At 40.6% G+C, this 26,463-nt stretch overlaps 1 protein-coding gene across 1 annotated transcript; it reads right to left on the bottom strand.

Annotated features, from left to right (window-relative positions):
* Positions 1-14,640: 14,640 nt before the first annotated feature.
* p4ha3 (prolyl 4-hydroxylase, alpha polypeptide III) lies at positions 14,641-22,262 on the bottom strand. Its single transcript, XM_079391821.1, has 13 exons — positions 21,969-22,262; positions 21,315-21,469; positions 20,942-21,165; positions 20,223-20,366; positions 19,845-19,896; positions 19,513-19,676; positions 17,886-18,062; positions 17,022-17,086; positions 16,650-16,809; positions 16,448-16,510; positions 16,251-16,319; positions 15,636-15,732; positions 14,641-15,192 (listed from the first exon to the last, which is right to left on the bottom strand). The coding sequence occupies exons 1-13, from the start codon at positions 22,148-22,150 to the stop codon at positions 15,122-15,124; spliced, it is 1,623 nt and encodes a 540-aa protein (XP_079247947.1). The 5' UTR covers positions 22,151-22,262; the 3' UTR covers positions 14,641-15,121.
* Positions 22,263-26,463: the final 4,201 nt, after the last annotated feature.

Raw genomic sequence — 26,463 nt, 5'->3', positions numbered from 1 at the left:
TCTCTGGACTCTCTAGATCAATAATTATCAAAAAAAAATTAGAATTTTGTTCTTTGGTTACCTTTAAGGGGGTCATTTAGTAAAGGGGCATGGTGAAATATACCCCAAAGCCTATAAAAATTCTGAACTAGATGGTGGCGCGAACACATCGCCAGGCTCAGCGTCTCTCCAGTTTTTGCAATTTTGCAGTATTTTTCCTGCTCATCTCGGGTCTGTTCGCACTGAACAGCTTTGCCTTAACATCATACACCCGACAGGAGCTTTTGGATATCGGTCTGCACTTTTCCATCAGTTTTATAACCAGTCATCGACTCATCCCTGAGATCTCCAGAACACCTGAGGCTACGCACTCTGCTCGGCCGGGCGGAAGTGCTCACAGGCGGCGCCGAGATCGTAAACAAAGGCGGGGGAAGCGCGCAGGAGTAAGAGCTAAGCTAAAGCTAACACCACCCCGGCTCTCTTTACCCAGCCTTTTCCTAGCTAATGTGTGGTCATTGGTGAACAAAATGGATGAGATACGACTTCGCATCACCCATAGTAAGAAACTTTTGGACTGCAATGTCATGGTTTTCACTGAAACATGGCTACATAGCGACATACCCAATAATGTTATTGATCTAACTGGACGCTACACGCTCCGAGCAGATAGAACGGCAGATGACTCCGGCAAGACCAGAGGCGGAGGATTGTGCATTTATGTAAGCAAAGCTTGGTGTACGAACTCTGACATTGTTGGAAAACACTGCTCACCTAACCTAGAGTTTCTCATGGTTAAGTGTAGACCTTTCTATCTGCCGCGGGAGTTCACTTCCACCATCATAACTGCAGCCTATATTCCCCCGGATGCTAAAGCCAAGCTTGCTATGAACGAACTGCATGCGACCATTAGTAAACAACAGACTGTACACCCGGAAGCTGCATTTATTGTTGTGTGTGATTTTAATCACTCCAACTTAAAGACAGTGCTCCCCAAATTCCATCAGCATGTCTCCTGCCACACTAGAGGAGAAAAAACTTTGGATCATGTTTACACAAACATCGCAGGAGCTTACATCGCGACTCCCCTCCCCCACCTGGGACAGTCTGATCACCTTTCTTTGTTTCTCACCCCCAAGTATTCACCCCTCATCAACCGTGTGAAGCCATCAGTGAAGACCATCAAAGTGTGGCCAATGGGAGCAGAGTCTGTACTTCAGGACAAGTTTCAACACACGGACTGGAGTATGTTTGCTTCTCAGGCTGCCAGTGGCTCTCACACGGACATTGATATCTATACCACCTCTGTACTGGATTACATCAATACCTCCATTGACAGTGTTACAACAGAGAAACAGATCACAACGTACCCTAATCAGAAGCCATGGATGAACAAGGAAGTGAGGCTCTTGCTGAAAGCCCGCAACACTGCTTTCAGATCAGATGACGCTCAGGCCTACAGCATATCCAGGGCTAACCTGAAGAGGGGCATCAAGAAGGCCAAGCACTGCTACAAGCTAAAGGTAGAGGAGCATTTTTCCAACTCTGACCCCCGGCGCATGTGGCAGGGCATCCAGGTCATCTGTGACTACAAGCCATGCAACTCCACTCTGACGGTCACAGACGTCTCCTTCCTTAATGAGCTAAATTTTATGCTCGCTTTTACAACAACAACAAGGAGACAGCCACCAAGATCACACTGGCAGGAGACCATCAGACCCTCAAACTCACCTCCACAGATGTCTGCACAGCATTGAGCTGGATCAATGCATGCAAGGCTGCTGGCCCCGATGGCATTCCTGGACGTGTGCTCAGGACATGTGCAGAGCAGCTCGCAGGGGTCTTCACAGACATTTTCAACCTGTCACTCACCCAAGCAACGGCGCCAACATGCTTTAAGTCCACAGCCATTGTGCCAGTGCCGAAACACTCCTCCCCAACATGCCTGAATGACTACCGCCCCGTAGCACTCACACCCATTGTTATGAAGTGCTTTGAGCGACTGGTCCTGGCGCACCTCAAGAACTGCCTCCCACCCACACTGGACCCACACCAATTTGCCTATCGAAGCAATAGAAGCACTGAGGATGCAGTATGCAGAGTACTGCACTCGGTACTCACACACCTGGATAACAACACCACATATGCACGGATGTTGTTTGTTGATTTCAGCTCAGCATTCAACACCGTCATTCCCTCCAAGCTGATCACTAAACTTGGTGACTTGGGTGTTAACACCTCCCTCTGCAGCTGAATTATGGACTTTCTGACCAACAGACCTCAGCATGTTAGGTCAGGCCACACCTGCTCCACCACCATCACACTCAACACCGGCGTACCACAGGGCTGTGTGCTGAGCCCATTTCTCTACTCCCTCTACACCCATGACTGCAGGCCTGTGCATGGATCTAACTCCATCATCAAGTTTGCTGATGACACCACAGTGATTGGCCTCATCAGAGACAACGATGAGACTGCCTGACAATAGCCTGCTCCTCAACACCAGCAAGACAAAGGAGTTTATTGTAGACTTCAGGAAGAAGAAAAGTGGAACGCATGACCCCATCCACATTAACGGGATGGTTGTTGAACGTGTCTCCAGCTTCAAGTTCCTGGGAACCCACATCTCGGAGGACCTGACCTGGACCACCAACACATCCAGCCTAGTCAAGAAGGCTCACCAAAGCCTCTTCTTCCTTAGGACACTGAAGAAGAACCACCTGTCTCCAGCCATCCTGGTGAACTTCTACCGGTGTGCGATTGAAAGCATCCTGACCAACAGGTATCACAGTCTGGTATGGGAACTGCTCAGTTGCTGACCGCAAGGCACTGCAGAGGGTGGTGAAAACCGCCCAACACATCACAGGGACGGCACTTCCTGCCATTGAGGACGTCCAGAGAAAACGCTGTTTACGTCAAGCTTGCGGCATTCTTAAGGACTCCTCTCACCCTGACCATAGACTGTTTAACTTACTGCCCTCTGCGAGGCGCTTCAGGAGCCTCCGAACAAGGACAAGCAGACTCAGGAACAGCTTTTTCCCTACAGCTGTTTCCCTACTAAACTTTGCCCAATGATACCCCCCTCACACACCACTACAAACTCTTCACCCCTCCCCATCATTAAATCGGTTAAAAAAAAAAAAACATCTACACACTGAGTACTATGTACTGGAAATTTTTATTTCTATGCACTTTCAATGTTCATTGCACTATTGTTTATATATCTTAATGTATAGCTTATTCATATCCATTTGTAATTATATTCATAGTTTTTGCTCATAGTGTGCATACATTTACTGCACATTCCATCTGTATAATGTTCATATCACCCATCTGTATATCATACTGATAGTATTTAAAAAATTAGTAAATTATGTCCATAGTACTACTGCCTTATCTGTATATTCTGTACATATGTAACATATTGTAGGCACCGTATATCCTGTACCTCTGCTTATTGCACTTCTGGTTAGATGCTAACTGCATTTTGTTGCCCTGTACCTTACATGTGCAATGACAATAAAGTTGAATCTAATCTAATCTAATCCCTAAACAAAAACTCAAAACTTTACAAAACTTGGTGAAAACATGTATCAGATTACTCTTAACAAGCCAAGCATGCAAAGTTTCATGGGGATTGAACCATAGGTGGCGCTATAACAGTGAAAAAGGCCTCACAAAAACCAATATTTCTACAGAATATGACCTCAACATGTAGAACATGTTCATATATTCACACAAACACTAGATCTTCATATCATATGATAGATCTCCTCATTCTGAGCAACTTTGCCTTTGGGAGTAATGCTGTCAATCAAGTCGTTCATGAAATATTCTCAATTATGTTAAAAACCTACTTTAGCGAACTAGTCTCTGTTTTTTTGCTCAATCTCGGTCAAACCACTGTAGTAATATTCGCTGGAATTTCTAGATCAATAATTATAAAAAAAAAATAGAATTTTGTCCTTTGGTTAGCTGTAACGGGGCCATTAATAAAGGGGTGTGGCCAAATATACCCAGAAACCTATAAAACCTAAACGAAAACTCGAAACTTTAATAAACTTGTTGAAAACGTGTCAGATGACTCTTAACAAGCATGCAAAGTTTCATGGAGATTGGACCATAGGTGGCGCTATAACAGTGAAAAAGGCCTCTAAAACACAGTATTTCTATAGTAAATTAGCTCAAATTGCAATAAAATGTTCATAATATTCACTTTTACACTATATCTTCATATCATACGATAGATCTTCTCATTCTGATCAACTTTGCCTCTAGGATCACTGCTGTCAATCAAACTGTTCTTTAAGTATTTGAGATTATTTAAAAAACCTACTTCTGTGAACTAGCTCAGTTTTCAACTCAAATCAATGCAGAACTATTCCCTAGACTCTCTAGGTCAATAATTATCATAAAAAGTTGAACATTTGCTTTTGCACAACTATAAATCGGTCATTTTATAATATGTTATTTACATAGTGTACCCAAAGGCCTATGAATCCTAAAAGAAAGCCAACAAATTCTCAAAACGGTGTGTAAAATGATGCATAATTTCATTCTGAACAAGCATGCAAAATTTGAAGAGAGATTGGGCAAAAAATGATCTCATCTCGTCCTGAACATCAGTTTGAAGCTACGTTCGAATAGATTATAAATTCATTATAAATTAACATAGTCTCATCCCAACTCGTCACATATTGACGCTTGGTTTTTGCGTCGCTTTTTGACGCTCAAGGTACCCCTTTCGCGTCACTTTTCGACGTGAAGGGAAGGTAATTTTTTTAAATAGGAAACACTTAGCGTACATTAATCATTTTTAAAAAAATTATGCCAGTACTTGCATCTGCCTCCTATATCTTGCGTTTTCTTCACAGATGGTAGGTTTAGGGGCAGGGTTGGGTAAGTCACTATTTTTACTGTTTACATTCAAAAATCACACCTCTACATATATGCAATAATGGCAACCTTATTATGAAGATAAAATTCCCAATAGCGCGTTAGCATATCGACGCCGAAAAATTACGCTTCCCTTCACGTCGAAAAATTACGCTAAAGGGGTACCTTGAGCGTCAAAAAGCGACGCCAAATCCAAAGCGTCAATATGTGACGACTTGGGATGAGACCGGGTTGTATAAATACTCAATTCTCAACTTTACCTAACCTTTAACTTCGCCAGATGTGTCATAAAAAGGTTCAATAGGACACACATCCTTTGACCAGTTAGTGAACTCCTGCCTAAACTTTGACAGAGTTCACACACGCAGGTGTATGTCATAAAATGGTTAACATGCATGTCCTTTGATCGTTGAACATCTTAGAAGAATGATCTGTTTTGATCAATGAACTTTTTACCTAACATTCTAACAAAGTTTACGACGCCAGACCCCCCTCAAAAACTAATTAGATTGCAAATGAGTAGCACCCCCTCCAGAAACTTTAGATGTTTTACAACAGCCCTCTTGATCTGATATGGTCGCATCAGTAATCATACTTCCAGACACGCCGCGCCATTCTCATTTCGTTGCGCTGCGTGAGGCGAGATATTTACATTTCGTACAATGTTGTAAAAAGTTTAGGCGTCTAATTACAGCAGAAAATTCAAAGACCCCACCAAAACATTCGTTTTCATTCCAGTTTGTACACGCATATGTGTATACGTTTTAACTGACATAGCACACTAGAAGTGTTAAACTTCACAAAAATAAAAGAGTAAATAAAGGAATTATGTTACTTAAAATAAAACAAAACACGCAACATTTTTTTCCGGCGGCTTAGAGGTGAATGTTTAGAAGAAAACTTGCATAACCTAATTTTAAAGTGAAAAAAAGTCTGGGTTATATAGCACGCCAGAAGTCTTAAGCTTGACAAAAATAAAATAAATAAAAATAAATAAAATAAAAAAATAAAATAAATAATTTACTCAATTAAGTGTGAATAACTAAACTATATATAATAATGCTACATTTACCAGGTTATTCATTTAACTTAGTTTTTCTTTTAGGCTCTTGCTCGTTCAAGTCGTTGAGACTACTTGGCTACATAAATAATTAGCAACTAATTGTTTTGAAGCAATATTGACAAGATTTTTTTTAAAAAGAGATTTTAGTTCTTCTGTTCCTGGAACTCTTGAACACCTTTTTACTGCTATCGTATGGATGTTTTCAATTAACTTTCAGTGAAAAATAACAATATTTATCCCTTAGATTTAGAAAATACCCTTTTTTTTTTAGAATATATTGAATTTCATTTTTTTCTGGCATAGTAGACATGGTAATTTTGGTGGGTGAATACCACATTTACAAATGCAAATGGAATAAATATTAACCCTCTTTTACTATATTTCATAAATTCTGTGACAAAATTTCGAAGTTCGCTTACAAATACTTCAAAGTACAACCCCCAATTCCAGAAAAGTTGGGATGTTTATAAAATGCAATAAAATCAAGAACCTGTGATTTGTTAGTTCTCTTTAACTTTTATTTAATTCACAGAAGTACAAAGAAAATATTTCCAATGTTTTTGCTTACCAACATAAATGCATTTTATAAACAAATTTCGATTTAGAAACACACGCCAATTAAGTTAGGACAGAGGCAAAATAAAAATTAAAAAGCTATAGAATATCCAAATTAATCTGTTTTGTAGTAGGCCAGGGTATTGTTACGGGGCTGACGAGACGTGAGACATGCGGATCCATATGCAAGGCTTTATTAAAAAACATGGTCAGAAACAGGCAGGGTCAGACATCGGCAAACAGGTATGGCAAGGGCAAGACAGAGCAATCCGTGGAGCAAGCGTGGGTCAACGATGAGCGAACAGTATCCAAAGGGGCAAGGCAGAGAGAGAATCCAGAGTCGAGAGCAATAATCCAAACGGGGAGCGAACACAGTCCAAACGGCAAGGCGAAGGGTTAATCCAGGAAACACGGGCAGGGTCAGACACGGCAGGAAAACAAGGCAAGACTAGGACTAGAATAATGGCTCTGTAGAGTTGCTATCGCTATGCGAGTGATATACGCTAACAATACTCGGCCCTGAGCAAGAGCAAGTCCCAGGCTTATATGGTGTGTGGTGGTGATTGAAATGATGATCAGGTGTGGGCGAGATAGAGAACAGCTGTGCGTGTCGTCAGTGCAATGTATTGTGGGAACTGTAGTCCAGTGTGCTGTACGAGTCCATGTGGTGAGTGAGTGACATCTGGTGGCGAGTTAATGGAAGAGCATGGCCAGGATTCGTGACATAGCCCCCCCCCCCCCAAGGAGCGGCTTCCAGACGCTCCCATATAGTCCAGGAGGGCGGCGGAGCGGAGGCGGAACAGGGGGAGGGACGGAGGGCCAGGTCCATGAGGAAGTGGGAAGACCGGGGACTGAGGCAGAACCGGCAGAGCAGGACACCCAGGCGGAACCGGAGACCAGGACAGAGCAAGAGCCCACCAGGGCGGAGCAGACGGACCAGGAGCCCACCAGGGCGGAGTAGATGACCACCAGACCGGAGTAGAAGACCACCATGGCGGGGTAGACGACCACCAGACCCGAGCAAGAGCCCACCAGGGCGGAGTAGACGGACCAGGAGCCCACCAGACCGGAGTAGAAGACCACCACGGCGGAGCAGACGACCACCAGACCCGAGCAGAAGACCACCATGGCGGGGCAGAGGACCACCAGACCTGAGCAGAAGACCCTCGCCAGGAAGCAGACTGGGCAGGAAACCATGGCAGAGTCTGAGATCTGGGGGAAACAGAGACAGACAATACAGGGAGAGCATTCATGATCTCAGGGGGCGTGGCAGGGCAGGACGAGGATTCATAGACTGCGTTTTTAGCCGTGACAGGACAAGACGTGAGCTCACAGACGGCCTCTTTAGCCGTGACAGGACAGGGCGAGAGCTCACAGACGGCCTCTTTAGCCGTGACAGGACAGGGCGAGAGCTCACAGACGGCCTCTTTAGCCGTGACAGGACAGGGCGTGAGCTCACAGACGGCCTCTTTGGCCGTGACAGGGCAGACAGTGAGTTCAGAAACTGTCTCCATGGCCGTGACAGGGCAGACAGTGAGTTCAGGAACGGTCTCCATGGCCGTGACAGGGCAGACAGTGAGTTCAGGAACGGCCTCCATGGCCGTGACGGGGCAGACAGTGAGTTCAAGAATGGCCTCCGTGGCCGTGACAGGGCAGACCGTAAGTTCAGGAACGGCCTCCATGGCCATGACAGGGCAGATCATGAGGTCAGGAACGGCCTCCGTGGCCGTGACAGGGTAGACAGTGAGTTCAGGGACGGGTGCCACCACTTCGGGAGGTTCTGCAGCGGAAGCCGCCACCTCTGGAGGCACTGGAGCAGACTCGTGGACAGGAGAGGCCTCAGGAGCACAGTGTGCAGCCCACACACTCAAAATGGCAACCGCCATAACGGGAAGTACTGAGGTCAGGGGAACAGTCTCTGTAACAGACAGGGTTGAGGCCCTGGGAATGCCAGCTACTCGCACTGACATCAGTGGTGGGTCCATCACACTGGATATCAGACAGGGAACTTGAAGGACTGACCTTAAATCCTTGGGTGTGACAGACTCTGGCTGGAGCACTGTGACGTGGTGTGACTCTGGCTTGACAGCGACGACGTGAGCAGACTCTGGCTGGGCAGCGACGACGTGAGCAGACTCTGGCTTGGCAGCGACGACGTGAGCAGACTCTGGCTTGGCAGCGACGACGTGAGCAGACTCTGGCTTGGCAGCGACGACGTGAGCAGACTCTGGCTTGGCAGCGACGACGTGAGCAGACTCTGGCTTGGCAGCGACGACGTGAGCAGACTCTGGCTTGGCAGCGACGACGTGAGCAGACTCTGGCTTGGCAGCGACGACGTGAGCAGACTCTGGCTTGGCAGCGACGACGTGAGCAGACTCTGGCTTGGCAGCGACGACGTGAGCAGACTCTGGCTTGGCAGGCATGACGTGAGCAGACTCTGGCTTGGAAAGCATGACGTGAGCAGACTCTGGCTTGGAAAGCATGACGTGAGCAGACTCTGGCTTGGCAGGCATGACGTGAAGGGGTGCTGTTGCTGCCGCCATTTTGTGAGTGAGTGCGGTGCCGCGTTCCTCCGCGACACCCACAGTGAACGGAGAGCCCACACACAGCCAAGCATAGTCCATAAATTTACTGAGAGATGAACGGGGACCCTCGCGGATTAACTGAGACTTGAGCGGCTGATTAATGCCCTCACAAAAAAAAATCTATAAGTGCATAGTCCGGTAGATCAGAAAAATAGGCGAGGTCTAAGTACTCCTGTACATAAACCTCGAGCGGTCGCGAGCCCTGCTTGAGGGTTAATAGCATCCATGCAGACTCCATACCTGGCCAATGTCCTCTTGAAAAGCCGCTGGATCCTTGTGTGGCCGAGTATTCTGTTACGGGGCTGACGAGACGTGAGACATGCGGATCCATATGCAAGGCTTTATTAAAAAACATGGTCAGAAACAGGCAGGGTCAGACATCGGCAAACAGGTATGGCAAGGGCAAGACAGAGCAATCCGTGGAGCAAGCATGGGTCAACGATGAGCGAACAGTATCCAAAGGGGCAAGGCAGAGAGAGAATCCAGAGTCGAGAGCAATAATCCAAACGGGGAGCGAACACAGTCCAAACGGCAAGGCGAAGGGTTAATCCAGGAAACACGGGCAGGGTCAGACACGGCAGGAAAACAAGGCAAGACTAGGACTAGAATAATGGCTCTGTAGAGTTGCTATCGCTATGCGAGTGATATACGCTAACAATACTCGGCCCTGAGCAAGAGCAAGTCCCAGGCTTATATGGTGTGTGGTGGTGATTGAAATGATGATCAGGTGTGGGCGAGATAGAGAACAGCTGTGCGTGTCGTCAGTGCAATGTATTGTGGGAACTGTAGTCCAGTGTGCTGTACGAGTCCATGTGGTGAGTGAGTGACATCTGGTGGCGAGTTAATGGAAGAGCATGGCCAGGATTCGTGACAGGTATCATGTTTGGGTATAAAGGGATCATCTCAGTCTCAGTTTTGGCTCATCACTTTGTGCCGAACAAGTCAAAAATCACATTTCCCAATGCAAATGGAATGGTGCTAAATTGCCACATGAGCTCAGGAGTACTTCAGAAAACCACTCTCACTTAACACAGTCTGCCGCTGCATCAATAAATGCAACTTGAATCTCTGTTACTCAAGGAGAAAGCTATACATTTTATGCAGTGATAACACTGTATTCTCAGGACCAGGGCTCATCTCAGATAATCAAAAAGACAGTGGAAATGTGTGCTGGGCTCAAATGAGTCCACATTTCAACTTGTTTCAAAATGGATGTCGAGTTTTCAGTCCCAAAGACCAAAGGGACCATCCAGACTTTTCATCAGTGACAGATGCAAAAGCACACGTCTGTCATGGTATGGGGGTGCAGCAGATCAAACAGCATGTATGACTGGAATATGTGTTAAGGTGCCATTGACATGAAGGCATATATTAGTATTGTACAGAGACATACAGTATACTGCCATCAAGATGACGTCTCTCATGGGAAGTCCATGGTTATTAGAACAAGACAATGCCAACTCTCATTCTGCATGTGCTACAACAGCATGGCCCATCATGAAAAGAAGAATCAGACAACGATGACCACCAACTGATGGGCATCTGAAGTCTTGTATCTAGTGAGATTGGGCAATATTTTGCTCACAAAACTTTGAAGAATTAGTATCCTCAATTCCAAAACAATTACCGTTTTTTTACAATCATTTTTGCACTAATAACAGAACCTTCATTTAATTTTTCAAAACTCTAGACAGTCATTATTTGTAACAGAGGCTGTCCAATGTTCAAAACTTTGCATATTGTGTTCATATCTTTAAAGAAGCATTGCATTTGCAGAAGTGAAGTGACATACTGCACACACACAGCACAGCAGTGAACACACACACCGTGAACATACACCCGGAGCAGTGGGCAGCCATTTATGCTGCGGCGCCCGGGGAGCAGTTGGGGGTTCGGTGTCTTGCTCAAGGGCACCTCAGTCGTGGTATTGAGGGTGGAGAGAGCACTGGACATTCACTCCCCCCACCTACAATCCCTGCCGGCCCGAGACTCGAACCCGCAACCTTTGGATTACGAGTCCAACTCCCTAACCATTAGGCCACGACTTCCCCCTGCTTCCCAGAAGCATTGGTTCAAAATACTAATTTATTATGAAATAACATAGGAACATTACTTTAGATCACCTACACACAAGATACTCATAGTTTCAATTTGTAGTTGTTAGTACAATCAGTAAATATAATTGTTCAAAACATATGATGTAGCTTTCATTACGGTTCAACACATTCATACATCATTGTAATAGACTAGAGCGAAAAGTACAGACACTGGAATCATTAAACAAAATGTGAAAATGACTGATTAAATAATCAACTCGCTGTTACAGAAGAAGGACACAGACAGAGAGATGGATGATGAACCAGAGTTTTATTGTCAACAGGTGAGCAGTGAAAGGCGAAACTGGTGATTATTGCACTTGGAGGTCTTCGGTAAGTTGCTGAAGGGTAATGAAGATTCTTCTTAAGATAGGGAGCAGAGAAATGGTAATGACACACACCTCGCACGGATTGCAGAACTGGCAGCAACACAGGAACAGACGGACTTTGGAGAACACACTCGGGAGAAAACACAGTAGGTAAGTAAACACGGAGCTAAGTAGTATGCATAGAGCTGTGAAGCTAACGCAGTCCTCTTCGTATAAATGAGACCAGACACTGAAGGCTGCGAGGTGTGTGTATTTATGGTCTGGTTGATTAGTGACATGATCTAGTGCAGGTGCTTGTGATTAGTATTCTGGTGAAGGAGTGCGTTGTGATTGGCTGGTGACAGAGCCTGGCAGATCTGTGACACTCGCAACAGTTAAAAATAAATAAATAAATAAATAATAATTAAGATAAGAAAAAAATATATAAAACTACAGTAGGCCTACAGTAAAATTTCAACTGGAATGTCCCTCACTGCATTTCTATGTTTTTATCAACCCTGTCTTGTGGATTTGGCCACAGGTTCTCATCCACATCATAATGGATGTTTTCATTAGCTAAAGATCTTGGAAAAAATCTAAATACAGGCCTGACATCGGTCTCCTGTGATTGCACACATGGAGAAGAGGGCCTGGAGAAGAGGGACTTGTTTGTGAGGAGCCTTTTGTGAACCTTCCACCTCCAAGTGGAGAAAAACTCCTCAGTCGGGTTACAGTAAGGAAAGGAGAGTATGGGGGTAAATACAAGGTGATAAACTGTGGATGATCCTGAAACCTGATTGCTCTCAGTGCTGTCCCTAGGAATTCTGGGCCCTTTGCACTGATTTTGCTATGGGGCCCCTCAAAATCACATTCAGTGGGCGGTGGTCGGGCCCCAAGCGAACATCGTTCTGGGCTCTCAAACTCTCCTCCATCTCTTGGCCAGGGTAAAGTGGCCAAAAATATGAATGGTTTTCATCAGCTTCCAGCTCTATCACCCTCTAAAAAGACATTTACTTTAGGAAATAACAATGATATAGAATTTTGGGGATTTTTTTTTCTCTCCCAACAACAGGCATCTTGAAACTGATCATACCTGAACATACTCAGTTCTCAGTTGCTTCACATTCGTAATGTTGTTCATAATTTTCCATAAAACTATGCTTCAAGAGTAATGCAACAGTTACATAGCATTTTGAGCAGTTGTAGCAATTGATAGTTAGATCATAATAATGAAATGAATAGACACTTAATTCAGATGTAATGAGTTGCATTTTGAAATAGTAATACTTTGATGTTAAGTTGTGCTATTTTGAACCAGTGATTTTAGTTAAATGAACAAAAGATCTTTGGCTCATGTGTATTGTATCCATTATCCAAGCATTTGGAAAAAGTGTTAAGCGTTTTGAAAAATGTGCATTTTGATCTTCAGTTGTGAATTATGTGTCTAGAGTTTTGAAAAAGTTGGCCAGTAAAAACATTGGACTTTTTTTCTTTGTACTTCAATCAATTAAATATAGGTTAAAGAGAATGAACACATTACATTTTCTTGATTGTATGGCATTTCACAAAGCGTCCCAACTTTTCTGGAATTGGGGTTGAAGAAAGAGGGGATACATATGCTTCTCATTTTCAAAGTAGTTATTGTTTTAGTGCAGTCCTGATTTATGTGTTTCTCATATCAATTACAGTTTGTACAATCATTTTGAAATAATGAAAGCTGCATCGTATATTGAACAACTATATTTAATGATTGTACTAAAAACTACACAGTGAAACCATATATGGATATCTTGTGTGTGGCTGATCTAAAGTAATGTTCCTATTATATTTCATAATACATGAGTTTTGAACCAACGCTTCTGCAAATGCAAGGCTTCTTTATAGATATGAATGTTATATGCAAAGTTTTTAGCACTGGACAGCCTGTGTTACAAATAATGACTGTTTTGAGTTGTGTGTCTAGTGTTTTGAAAAATGACATCAAGGTTCTGAAATTGGTGACAAAATGATTGTAAAAATAAAGATATGAGCACTTATACATTTATATTGTGTGTAGTTTCTTGTTTGCATTCACAGTTGATCAGGAATCTTTTTTTTAAATCATTATTAGAGCCAATCCCTGGAGGTTTTTTTCAATATATAATGTGGCTAATACTTTCAGATTTATCTTCTGGGCACTAATCTCATAACATGATTACATGTAATAACATGTTCTTTCTCTCATTTTCCTTATTTCATGTTAGTTTTTTTCAACTGCTTACACACAAAATCTTTTACTTGTCACACAATTTCTGAAATCTGAAACTAAAACACCAGAAGCACACACCAAATCTGCAAAACCATTCACTAATTATCAGGCTTAGACTCAGTTTTCAATTTCATAAAACACTTTTTGCAACACACAACAGACAATTCTCTGTGTCACACAAAAATCTAACAGGAATTAATATTATGGCAAATGTGTTTGAAAATATTTTCTTTTGAGATGTGTTTGTGATGTTTTGAATGCAGTGCTTCATTTTGCATGAGATGTGAGGCATTTTGCGTGTGCAATTCTTGAATTTGTGTGTAAAGTTTTGAAAATGTGTGTAAGCAGCTGAAAAAAAGTAAATACACACAAGTTTCTGTCACAGCTGATTAGGTACAGCTACATCAAAAAAGTCAAGAAAATATATAGTTATACAGATATAGTTCATTTTACACATTCAACATTCTAGTGCGCAGTTGAGCATCAAAGCCTTTCAAAGTATACTCCATTGACTGGAATCACTCCATGTCCATGTACAAGTGACAAAAATGTCAACGAGCACAAAAAAAATCAGGCTGCACATTAACTGTGCTTATGGTAAGAATTGTGGCATTCTTTCAGTTTTACACTCTTAATTTCTTTGTGTTGTAAGTTCAACAGACTCATCAAACAGAGAAAAATGTTCAGATTTTTTTTCAACTGATTACACACCAAATCTTTACTTGTCACACAATTGCTGAAACCTGACACTCAAACAGCAGAACCACACACCGAATCTGCAAAACCATACACTAATTCTCAGCCTTAGACTCAGTTTTCAATTTCATAAAACACTTTTTCCAAAACATAACACACAATTATCTATGTAACACACAAAAATCTAACAGGAATTAATATCATGGCAAAGGTGTTTGCAAATGTTTGCTTATGGTATTTATTTATTTATTTACAACATTTATAGAAGTTACTTTGCAACCATAAACAATTTACAGTTGTACCAGATTTGCACAAGAAACAAGTAATGTGTCAAAATTAAAAAAGCATCCAAGTGGGCAAATTATTCTTTTTGGTGTGGGTGTGGGGTTGTGTGTGTGCACGTAAACATCTGTAGTTTCGATTTTCATAAAACATTCTGGTATTTATCTTGGAAAGCAGGAAGAAGAGGTCAGCTTGCCCTTAGGGCTGTATAGCAAAGCACTCGTTAACCCATGCACAAACATGCACTGTGGCAATCTCTTTATTTCCCTGTGCTCTTTAGACAGACATGAGAATTATCCATGTGTCACTCTCCTTAAGACATCTCTCCCCCCTTTTCAGCTTTTCATTCCATCGCTTTCCAGTGTTACTCCTTTAAGGGGGTTGAGTCTTGTACTTTAAATGATCTATTCGTTTCTTCATTCCTCAGGATTAAGGCTGCAACGATGTTGGAACTCCTGCCCATACTCATGAACCCACTTATTGGCAACTAGAAAAGAAAAGACAGTGACTAATTTGGTTAATATTGGTATGTTTTTTACAGAAAATATAAGGCTTCAAATGTCTTGGAATATAGCCCACATAAGGACATCTTTAATGTTTTTTTTTAGCTTAACAGGACAGTAAATAAGTAAATAATAGCAGAACTTGTCATTGAAGTTTCACAATTTTGCTGGGTTTTTTTGTTTGTTTGTTTGTTGTTTGCTGTTTTAATTTTCCACACTTCTTTTCCAGAATTATTACCTGCAGTGTGAGCATTCCTATTAGTCAGTTAGTAAAGTATGGCACTAGCAACACCAAATTCATGGGTTTGATTTTCCAGGGAATTTATATCAAATCAACTTAACAAATGTATACATTGAATGCAATGTAAGTGGCTTTGGATATAATATATGATACATAACGATACATCATGTGATACAACAATCATACCCCATTTATCACCAACAATAACAGGGCAGCCAGCATGAAGTGTGTCAACATTTCCTTGACCATTTCTATGAAGATTCCACCAAAAGAGAGCACCATTCTGGAAAGCGATCACATAAAAATTGAAAATGACAAATACACTCATTGCAACCTATCAGTCGATACTGTAAATCATATAACATAAGTTAAGAATAAAGAAAAAATCCCAATATAGTTATATTCTGTGGTCCAAATTCTTATTTGAATTTGTATGTAATAGACAAAATCCTGAACCTCTATTAATTCATATTCCTTTTATCCCCTGCAAGAGGTTGTGCTGGGATAAAATCCCCTTAGTGGGTGGTGAAAAGTGGAGTGCCTGGAGGTGAAAGTTCAAAATTCTAGATAGCTATCTATCAGGTTTCTTCAACAGTTCATTTATTGAAACAACACTGACTCCCAACCCTAATGCTTTTGTTGTAACAGGATATCCAATGAAATGTCTGACCTCAGTTGCAAACAATCTGTTATCACTCAGAATTGCAGGGAATAGCATTCTGAAAGCTGTGCAGAGTAAAATCTGGTTGTGTTCTGTCTTGAGTGAATCTGACTGTGAGAATGATGTATGGGATTCTATACCTCCACTACAGGAACACTGAAGTTAGCGTAAATAAAGGCTGTGTATCCTCCTGCTTCCACAGAGCTCAGCTAAAGAGGGGAAAAAGTTGTTCAGTGCTTCCAAAACTCACATTTTCTCAATCCAAACTAAATTGGCAAGATATTGTTTTTTTAATTAAAAAAGTAAGCAATCAAGAGGTGAACTATTATTTACTAACATATATCATGAACGTAGCCACACGATTCCCAGTTTTTAGTCTGTACACTGGACTAGAGTCAGACTGCCATAAAAAAAAAAATCACATTATCCACAGTAGGTTTGCATCATGACACACAATGTACATACAAAAATAATTATCAATAGGAAATTTCTGCATTGAAAAACACTTTAGTATTTCTGAAAAAAATGTAGTTACTCACTGTGGCATGGTCAAAATGAGGTTCATAGTGTCCCCCAATGCCATAATTTACAACTTGGAGATATTCAGCATAAGGAGGCTGCACATTCAACCCAGTGACCATAGTGATGCGCTGGTCAACTTTGCCCACAACTCCATGGGCTGACTCTTTAAGCCATGCACTAAAAGATCATTGACAAAAATTGCAATGTCAGAGCCACTTTACACTTTAAGTACAAAAAGAGAAAAAAATGGGATATTATTAGAAATGGGATATATTATTAGTAGTATTATTTACCATTGAGATATGTTGGTTTAAAATGTTTAGTAGTAGACTAGCATATAGATGAGCTGATTTAACTGTTTTCCTAAAAACAAATTAAAATACTTGTACCTCTTGCTGACACGATATTCCGCAGTGGCCTGATTCACTCCTGATGCCACCACTGATCTTCTGAGCTGAAGGAAAACATGAAATATATAAATATATATGATGCAGATGCAGACAGAGACAGAGATACAGACAGAGACTTAGAAAAAGTACAAATAGACAGGATCAAAACAAAATGATTACAATTTATGTTATGTGAGAATTCCAAAAAGAAAAGAAAAAAAAAAAAACAGAACTACTAGCAGGGAGTTTTGATCCAGCACACAAAAAAAGGATGGAAACACATGATTTAATGCTCAGTCTGTTCCCACAAAGAGAGAAAAAAAATACCACTCTGGGTGGAATAACTGACGAGCTGTGAGCACAGTTGATTCCGACCGCATGACTTATTCACATATTGTGCTCTTCATCTTCTCTCCAGCTCAGTTTAAGGCTGGCTTATGTTGTGTGGTTAAATATGCCTGGAAAAGGAAGAAAAACTAGCACACAAAATTTTGTGTATCTCTTGAGAAACTGGCTTCATACAGACATTTTGAAGAGTCTCTCCATGTTGAGCTGGCCAGTAACTGGCATACATAGTTTGTCTAAGCAGTAAGATGAAAAGTGAGTGAAAAAAGTATTGTTCAGAAAAGAACAAATTAGAAAATGGAAGCAGGAAAAACGGGCAATAAGTGAGAACTCTAGTCTTTGCCAACCATTATATGTCATACCAAAAATTATCACTCATTCTTGCTTGTACTTAATATCAAAGACAGCATATTGCATTATTAGTGATGCCTTGTTTAATTTTAAACAAATTACTTCTACATCTTGGAAAAATACCCATTGCATATCCAATTCTGTATGGTTCCACATAAAGGCACTCACCCCTGGAACGGCATATTCTCTGATGCTTTTAGCTTCAGCCTGGGTGACAAAGCTATGGAAGAGTACAACATAAGGGTGCAGGCTGATTAGCTCTCGTTTAATTGGTTGCAGAAATAGGCCAGGGTTGCCATTGGTGAAAAAGTCACAGAACAACCTGGGATTCTCAAAATGCTTTGGCTGTAAAAATAAAGCAACGTATACAGTAAATTATAAACGTAAATTATTATAAAAGAAACCATTATTATACAGACAGACAAGTACCAAATTCACAAGTGCACCATTATTTGAGCCTATGTTGTCATTTTTCAACATGATGGAGTAGCCTAAACAAACAGACTGAAATTCCACTTGGTGCCACTAATTGTGCAGAAATTACACACTTAAAGGGGTCATATGATGCAATTTCAAGTTTTCCTTTCTCTTTGGATTGGTAAAAGTTGTTTGTGCATAGATAAGATCCCTGAAGTTGCAAGGACTAAAGTATCAAAACCAAAGAGATGTTCTTTATAAAAGTTAAGACTCTGCCACGCCCACCTAAAACGGCTCATTCAAACACGCCCCCACATGTCTACGTCACGGTGTGGGAAGATTTGCAAAGCACCGCCCAAACGTACACGTAATGAAAGAAGGTGTAACTTTTATTCTCGCTGTACTATTGTTGCCGCCGCCGGCACCATGTCCTGGAGACGCTGTGCTTTATTGTGAAAGTGAAAGTACTTTGTTTGGGCTTCCAAATGAGGACACAACTAGAAATCAGTGGTTAAGTTGTATTTACAACACTGTTCCAGAGCAGTCCAACCCAAATATTAGAGTGTGTGCAGCGCATTTTTCAGAGGATTATTTCCTGAACCAGGAAGAGTACAATGCTGGCTTGCACAAAGGCTGTTTCTATAAAGTGGGGCAACTCCAACTTCGCAAGGACAGTCTGATGCTTCTGACTCACAGCCTGTAAGTATGTTTCTGCTACTGACTATTCAAAAGTGAGTTTTGAGCTGTGTGGAGTAGTGCTTGTTGTTTGCCGTTTCTCCGATCACAAATGCAGACATGGTAATGTTTATGTGGCGCGATGCAATGCGGCGCGATGCAACACGGCGCGTAGAAAGACACTACAAGTCATTATAATCAGTAATTATGTCCCCACTGGATGCAACAAATGCCTCATTTATAATGGGTTTTATTGTTTTTGTGTCATTGTGCCGGGACATGGCATCACAATACGCTAAGGGGCTTAACATTTCCGTCTCACGGTTGAGGTATTCGGCCAATCACAACGCACTAGATAGCTGGCCAATCAGAGCATGCCTCGCTTCTCAGAACGATGACCTTTTCAGAATGGCGGAGCATAGAGGAGCAACAATAATGTACTGTATGTGGAAAATTATGTGTTTTTTTTACCTTAACCCGCATAAACACATTGCATTACACCAAATACACAACATAATGTTCTTTTTAGCAATGTCATATGACCCCTTTTTCTAACATACAGTATGTGCTAACATTTAATATTTGTGTAGCTTACAATACTTCCAAGAACAGATAGCATTGAATAGCAAGATATAGCCTCTAATGAACGTTGAACACTACATTGTTTGAATCACAAGCTGCGGAGCACAGTGTGGAATGATACCTGAGAACCTTTTGTTTGACACAGCTTCTCATAGACATTCCTGGTTCTCAGATAGGTGCAGTCAGGCCTTTTCAAAACCAAGCTTTGGTTTGTAACAAGCGGACTTTCATCTAGGAGCTTCTCATACTTCTCCACGTTGAAATGTACCCTTCTGTTCACAGGATCTAGAAGGCAAGATTGAAACTGCATTGTGATGAAATATGATAAAGAATTTTATATATTGATAATATTTAAATTAATCTTTATTAATGAATTAAAAACAAATTGGTCTGTGTTGCTTTTTTCACAGTGTCTAACTCATTGCTGTTGGCTGATAGACTGCAGAGGTTTACCATGAAGCAATAGTTCCTGGGAGAGACTGAGGGCGTAAGATATGTTTCCAGTCTAAAAAACATTGACAATAGTAAACAAGTGTAAATTCTTCAATAGATTGCAAAATGCATCCATAAAAAAGAATGTTTGGCCCTGTTTATACCTACTATTAAAATTCACTGAGTGATCCAATCACAAGTAGTCAGCTAAGACACTTTGGTGTTTACATCTGCTTGTAAAATGTATCTCCTGTGATTTAATTTTATATTTTGTATTTTTCATAATGTGGTCACATGAGTAACTGCATACCTCCAAATGTGATTTAACAAACTGTTTAGGATCACCCAAGATGGATCTTAAAACCTGGTGTAAACATATTTATTTTATTAGTACCATACCTTAAAATGAGAGAAAGCTAAATGGTCAAGGGCATCTTCAAGTGTGCCTTCATTTTCTGGACTCCATTCTGTTCCTCGAAAGAGACGAACTGCCTCCTCAAACCATTGCACAGAATGGTAGTAATCTTCCAAATCATAGGCCACCTACAAGCATAACGCTCTCACAGATGTAGCATAACAAATATGACATGGAAATGGAAAAGACCGAAAAAGATGATGACAACCCACATAACTGACACTTGGACTCAAAATGCTTCTTACACAATTCAGTCAAAAACCATTTAGTCACTGGTTATTCAGTGTGTTACTTTATTAATGTTAAAAGAAGTTGCTAATCATTGGCCAAACAACATATTTTACTTGGTAGATGTTCGGGTGGTGGTAAAGAGAACAGATGGTACTTATTACAAGAAGGCAACAAAACAGGGATTTTCTTTTTGCATTAAGAAATAAAAGTATAAATCATTTGGTATGGTATTCACCACAAAAGAGGCACCAGTGACTAAACAAAATTGAGCAGTATGGAATGTACATAAGGAAGTAACATTAAGCTCAAGCAGGAACACATTCTGAACACATTTTTCCAGAGGTTTTCCCAGCGATTCACAACACATTCCAAACTTTGAGAGCGTGGGCAGTAGTGTTGAGACAAATAAGAAATGATTAGCTTTAACACCATGCTATGCTTTGCAGACTGGAAATAATACAGTGTGTCCTACCTTTCCAACATGGAAGCAATCATCCCCAGATAGTATATCAGACATAGGAGGTGTGTAAATATCAACAGCATTTCCATTTATGATTTGCTGGAAGTGACCTCGCACAAGCCCCTCCACACGTAGATCATACACATCCTGAAGTCTCATCAGCCCCTGCGCTGCTCCCTGAAGGTCTTCCAGCTTGGGTAAGCTGCCTTCCATTCTCCTGTAGCCCTCCCTAAGGGCTTAACGAAAACAGTAAATGGGGGTTGTGAAGGGGTAGAATTGAGTAAGACAAGCAAGCCAAAGTACAGTGAAAAAGCACATGAAGCTATACAGTTAAAGTTTTGAAGCTGTGGATCAAGGCTTTTCTGCAGGAAGGTCAGCAAACTACCGTCAAGGTTTTCTTCGGCTTCATTGCTATGGACAATATTCATCCATTCAGACTTGAGTCTTTTGACCAGTTTGAATGCAACAATTGGATTAGCTATGGTAGCTGATGGCTCATCATATATCCCACTGTGTAATGATGTGACTCTTGAGAAGAATCTAAAAAAGATCAAGGAATTAATACTTGGTTGCAATTTTTTTTTATTATAAAAACCATTAAACATAATAACAACAAAATCAGATTTAATTAAAACTACAACTGTTCTATCAGCTTCAGTGTTGGCATAGTTGTCATGTTAACAAAACAACATGATACAGAAATGCCCCTTTACAATTTTGTCGTTTTAATTTTTATATTAGGCCTAATAAAATGTAAAAATAAATAAACAGCAACAACAAAATGCTAATATCTGAACAGAATATGACACAGAAAAGTATTTATTTGATTCAGTAAAAAAAAACAAAAAAAAAACAACTGAAAACAAAGCAAAGTTTGGCATGGTTCTTAAAATATACTGTCGTACAACTTTTAAAACACAGATATATTTTTTTACATTGTAACGATTAAGCATGTCCACATCTTGTTGTGACTATTTATATTGCTTAATTAATTAATCACGGCTTTTATAGATTTCTATAAATGATTACGTTTTCTTACCTTTTAATATCGTCAAGTCTTTGTATTTCGTTTTCTAAGTAAGTTCCTAAGTAATCGATGAGTTGTCTTTCTGCGAAAACTGCTTGCTTCACGCTCATCATTGAAGTGAACATCTCACCAAACGATTTGTCAGATATATTAATTACGTATAAAAATATGAAGAGACTAACGTATGAAGACATCTTATAAGGAAGAAGTTTAAAAGGTCTTACATATTAATGCGTTCTTCATAAGCGCACTAAGTTCTCACTCACGCAGGACATGAAAGAACGTGCATCAGTAGCGCGCGCGTGTGTGTGTGAGAGAGAGAGAGAGAGAGAGAGAGAGAGAGAGAGAGAGAGAGAGAGAGAGAGAGAAGGGTGGGGGTGGGGGGTATTTGAGTAATAGCCTACCACGAGTATAGAATAATACAGAATATAAATATGATTAAAAAAAAACTGAAAGCTCCTTGATCTCATTGCTTAAACAAGAGGCTTTAAAAAAACATATTATTATAGACAAATGCATATATGTGTATCACAAATACACACTTATAAGAACCTTTAAGTACTTTATAAATGATTAATCTGACAGAAATGAAACAGAAATCTGTTTTAACTGGACATCAGAAGAATTGAGTCACAAACATGTGGAGTCAAGGTGTCCTGGTGATGGAAAATGAGTCATTTTGTGATCTTCCCTGGTTTTAGGTCTGGTCTGTGATCTTTGCTACTTAGCCATGCCACATTTTTTAATGCAATATTACACACTTGCAACATTTCAAAATTCGTACTAGCACTGTACAGTTTGGGTAACGAGGCCCTGCACTACTGCTTTTGTTGGCCTAAATTCCACACTGAGGTGCCAAAGTTATAGCCCTACTGTGTGAATTACCAACCCAGGATAAAGACTTTCCTTTAAAAACTAAAGGTCCACTAAACAACCAAAGGTATTCCTACTGCTTTCTTGCCACTGTACAACAAAGTTATTGACAAAATATATCTGCCCTAAAATATTAACACGTAAGGAACACAACAATTAAAACTGCAATTTTACACTCTGCCTAAACTTAAACTTTTTGTAGATGATGTCCATTTAATTTAATATAACATTAAAATTACTATGTATTCTTCCTATATATTTTAGTTATAGAAGAGTTTTTAATATATACCCAAATTTTAAATACCCTATCATTAATAATCTTTAGTCTATGTTAACTTTTGTAGTTAGATTAGTTAGATAAACTATTTAACTACAATGTAACATGTCTAACCGTTTTCAGTCACAAGATGGTGGCATTTAGCTGTGCTTTCTTGCATTCATATAAAAAGAGACTGTCCACTGATTTAAATACTAGGCCTGTGTTTCATATAGAAAATAAATGCAATGAGTTGTCAGACTGTGGTAACTGAACTTTACAAAAAGGTTACAAATCCAATTTGATGTTCTAGTTCCATATTTAATATGCCACAAATTTACATGCCACACACTTTATGCTTTATAGCCTACAGCTTTTGATACTCTTATAAAATATGCTTGTATTTTGTCCAATATTCACTTTGATTATGATGCTTTGATTATGATTAATTATTGGACCAAAATCCTTTGAGTGTAATAAACTAGAATAAACTTTTGTTAAAGTTAGTTAATAAAAAAGTTAATGTAAGTTTCATTAAATAATGATAGAAACAACTTTTAATTTTACTTTCAGAATTTCAAATCACATGAGCCAATATTTTATTCACAATAGAACACAGAAAGCATAAATGTTTAAACTGAGAAATGTAAAAACTTTTATGCACAAAATTAGCTAATTTCAAATTTGATGCCTGCTACCGGTCTCAAAATAGTTGGGATGGGGGCATGTCTACCATGGTGTAGCATCTCCTCTTGTTTTCAAGACAGTTTGAAGACGTCTTGGCATCAAGGTTATGAGTTTCTGGAGTTTTTGGTGTTGGAATTTGGTTCCATTCTTGCCTCATATAAGTTTCCAGCTGCTGAACAGTTTGTGGTTATCTTTGATGTATTTTTAGTTTAATGATGCACCAAATGTTCTCTATAGGTGAAAGATTTGGACTGCAGGCAGGCCAATTCAGCACCTGGACTCTTCTGCTACGAAGCCATGCTGTTGTAATAGCTTCAGTATGTGGTTTTGCATTGTCCTGCTGAAATACACTTCGTCTGGAGGGGAGCATATGTTGCTCTAAACCCTTTATATACCTTTCAGCATTCATAGTGCCTTCCAGAACATGCAAGCTGCCCATACCGTATGCACCCCCATACCAACAGAGGCTGGCTTTTGAACTGAACGCTAATAACACGCTGGAAGGTCTCCCTCCTCTTTAGCCCGGAGGACAGGGCGTCCATGATTTCCAACAAGAATGTCAAATTTGGACTCATCTTACCATAGGACACTTTTCCACTTTGAAACAGTCCATTTTAAATGAGCCTTGGCCCACAGGACACGACGGCACTTCTGGACCATGGTCACATATGGCTTCCTTTTTGCATGATAGAGCTTTAGTTGGCATCTGCAGATGGCACGGCGGATTGTGTTTAACGACAGTGGTTTCTGGAAGTATTCCTGGGCCCGTTTAGTAATGTCAATGACAGAATCATACCGATGAGTGATGCAGTGTCATCTGAGGGCCCAAAGACCACGGGCATCCAACAAAGGTCTTCGGCCTTGTCCCTTACACACAGAGATTTCTCCAGTTTCTCTGAATCTTTTGATGATGTTATGCACTGTAGATGAGTTTTGCAAAGCCTTTGCAATTTAACGTTGAGGAACGTTGTTTTTGAGGGCGTGGTAATTGGAAGCAAGGAGGCAGGACGAGAGGAGCACATGCCAGACAAGTCCTGTCACTCGGCGGCCATTTCTGAAACGCCTCTCGGGCATCCAAGTGCAACTCCTATCTCTTTGAATGGGGAAACATCAAATTCTCCAAAACTGTTCACTAAGCTTAAGATTAAATTTCATATTTGAGATCACCAATGAAATCGGACAACAACTGTGTCATGAATGTTGTTTCTTTTGCTCAAATAGCGTTATAAAAAGCTTATTTCTCAGGCTAGATCAGCCAGTGCGCATGCGCAGTCCTGAGCACAGGTATTCTATAGTCTTTGTTTAAGTGCAAATAGGTATATATCAGGGCTCTCACGCATTCACCGTGAGACTGACGCATTTCAACCAGTTCACACGCTCTCACGCCACACCTTGTATTTCTCACGCTGAGAAGGGATAACTTTTCCCACTATAAGTACAATTAATAGATGAGGGTATACGGAGGTAAGTTCTCTGCGGTGTTCATAGCCGTCTCGAGTTAAATGCCACCTGCCAGCCAATCAGAACTTAGGATGCTGTTGTTTCCGTTTAAATTAGGCGATTCTGCCTCAAGCGCGTTCGTTACTAAGCAATATGGATGCGCGCGCACATGGAGTGTAAGTTGGAAGAGAAAGATCTGATGAATGCTGTAGGTAACCCCTTCATTTTTTTTTTTTTTTTTTAGATTTTACGATTCCTGGACGAAATCACTTGCCTGTGAAAAGATAGTGAGTGCTGACGTTGGGGAATATCAGCCAAATTCGTGCTAAAGTATTGATGCAGTCAAAACAAAAACAAAAACTCTCCAACTGCTTTGCTACCAGAAGCTTTAACTTAGCTTTGGCTTCCTGAAAGGAAAGTACTAGAGATGTTAGTTGGTAAATCTGATAAAAGACATAAAATTCATCCAAATAAAATAAATAGTTTTACATAAAAAGTATCAAAAATACAAAGAATTTGGGCCCCAAGCATGCCAACTGAACAGCAGTGCTCAATGTACATACTGTGCACACAGTAGATTTACAGAACGTGTCCTGAGCATGTATGTCAAGCTGTGTGTGTGAGAGAGAGAGAGAGAGAAAGAGAAAGAGTACACATTTCAGCTTATTAATGTTTTTTTTTTTTTTTTTATTCTGTTGTGTTTGTTGCTCATTTTGATGCCTTGATGACAGGGGTAGGGAGCTCCCATATAAAGCACTGTGGCTTCCCCACTCAAATTCAGATGCAGTGTGTTTTCCATGGTGGATTTGAACAAAACCAAAACTAGGAACAGTTTGACTCTGGATGGAACACTGTTATCCATCATGACAGTGCTTTATGCGGGAGTCCTCTACCCGTGTCATCAGGCATCAAAATGTACAACAAACATTTACAACAGAAAAAAAGAAACATAAGCTAAAATGTGTACTCTCTCTGTCTTTCTCGCACACACACAAACACACAGCTTAACATACATGCTCAGGGTAAGTACTGTTATCCTACTGTATATTAATAAATATATTATTTTAAAATGTGTCTCTCAGCAGAGGTAATTTAGTTGTTTGGAGGAGCATCTGGTACAGAAATGGTGTCCAAGGACTGATGTAACATGAGACTACTCATTGTTGCTTGTTACCTTTGTCAGTTAACCCAAAGCAGGATGAAAACATGTTTATTACGCGACTCTGTGCTTTAATGAGGCCCAAAGGAGGC

This window comes from Barbus barbus (genome assembly GCF_936440315.1).
Source record: "Barbus barbus genome assembly, chromosome: 34".
Taxonomy (NCBI): Eukaryota; Metazoa; Chordata; class Actinopteri; order Cypriniformes; family Cyprinidae; genus Barbus; species Barbus barbus.
The sequence above is the reverse complement of the archived record's forward strand: the minus strand, read 5'-3'. Positions and strand labels throughout refer to the sequence as shown.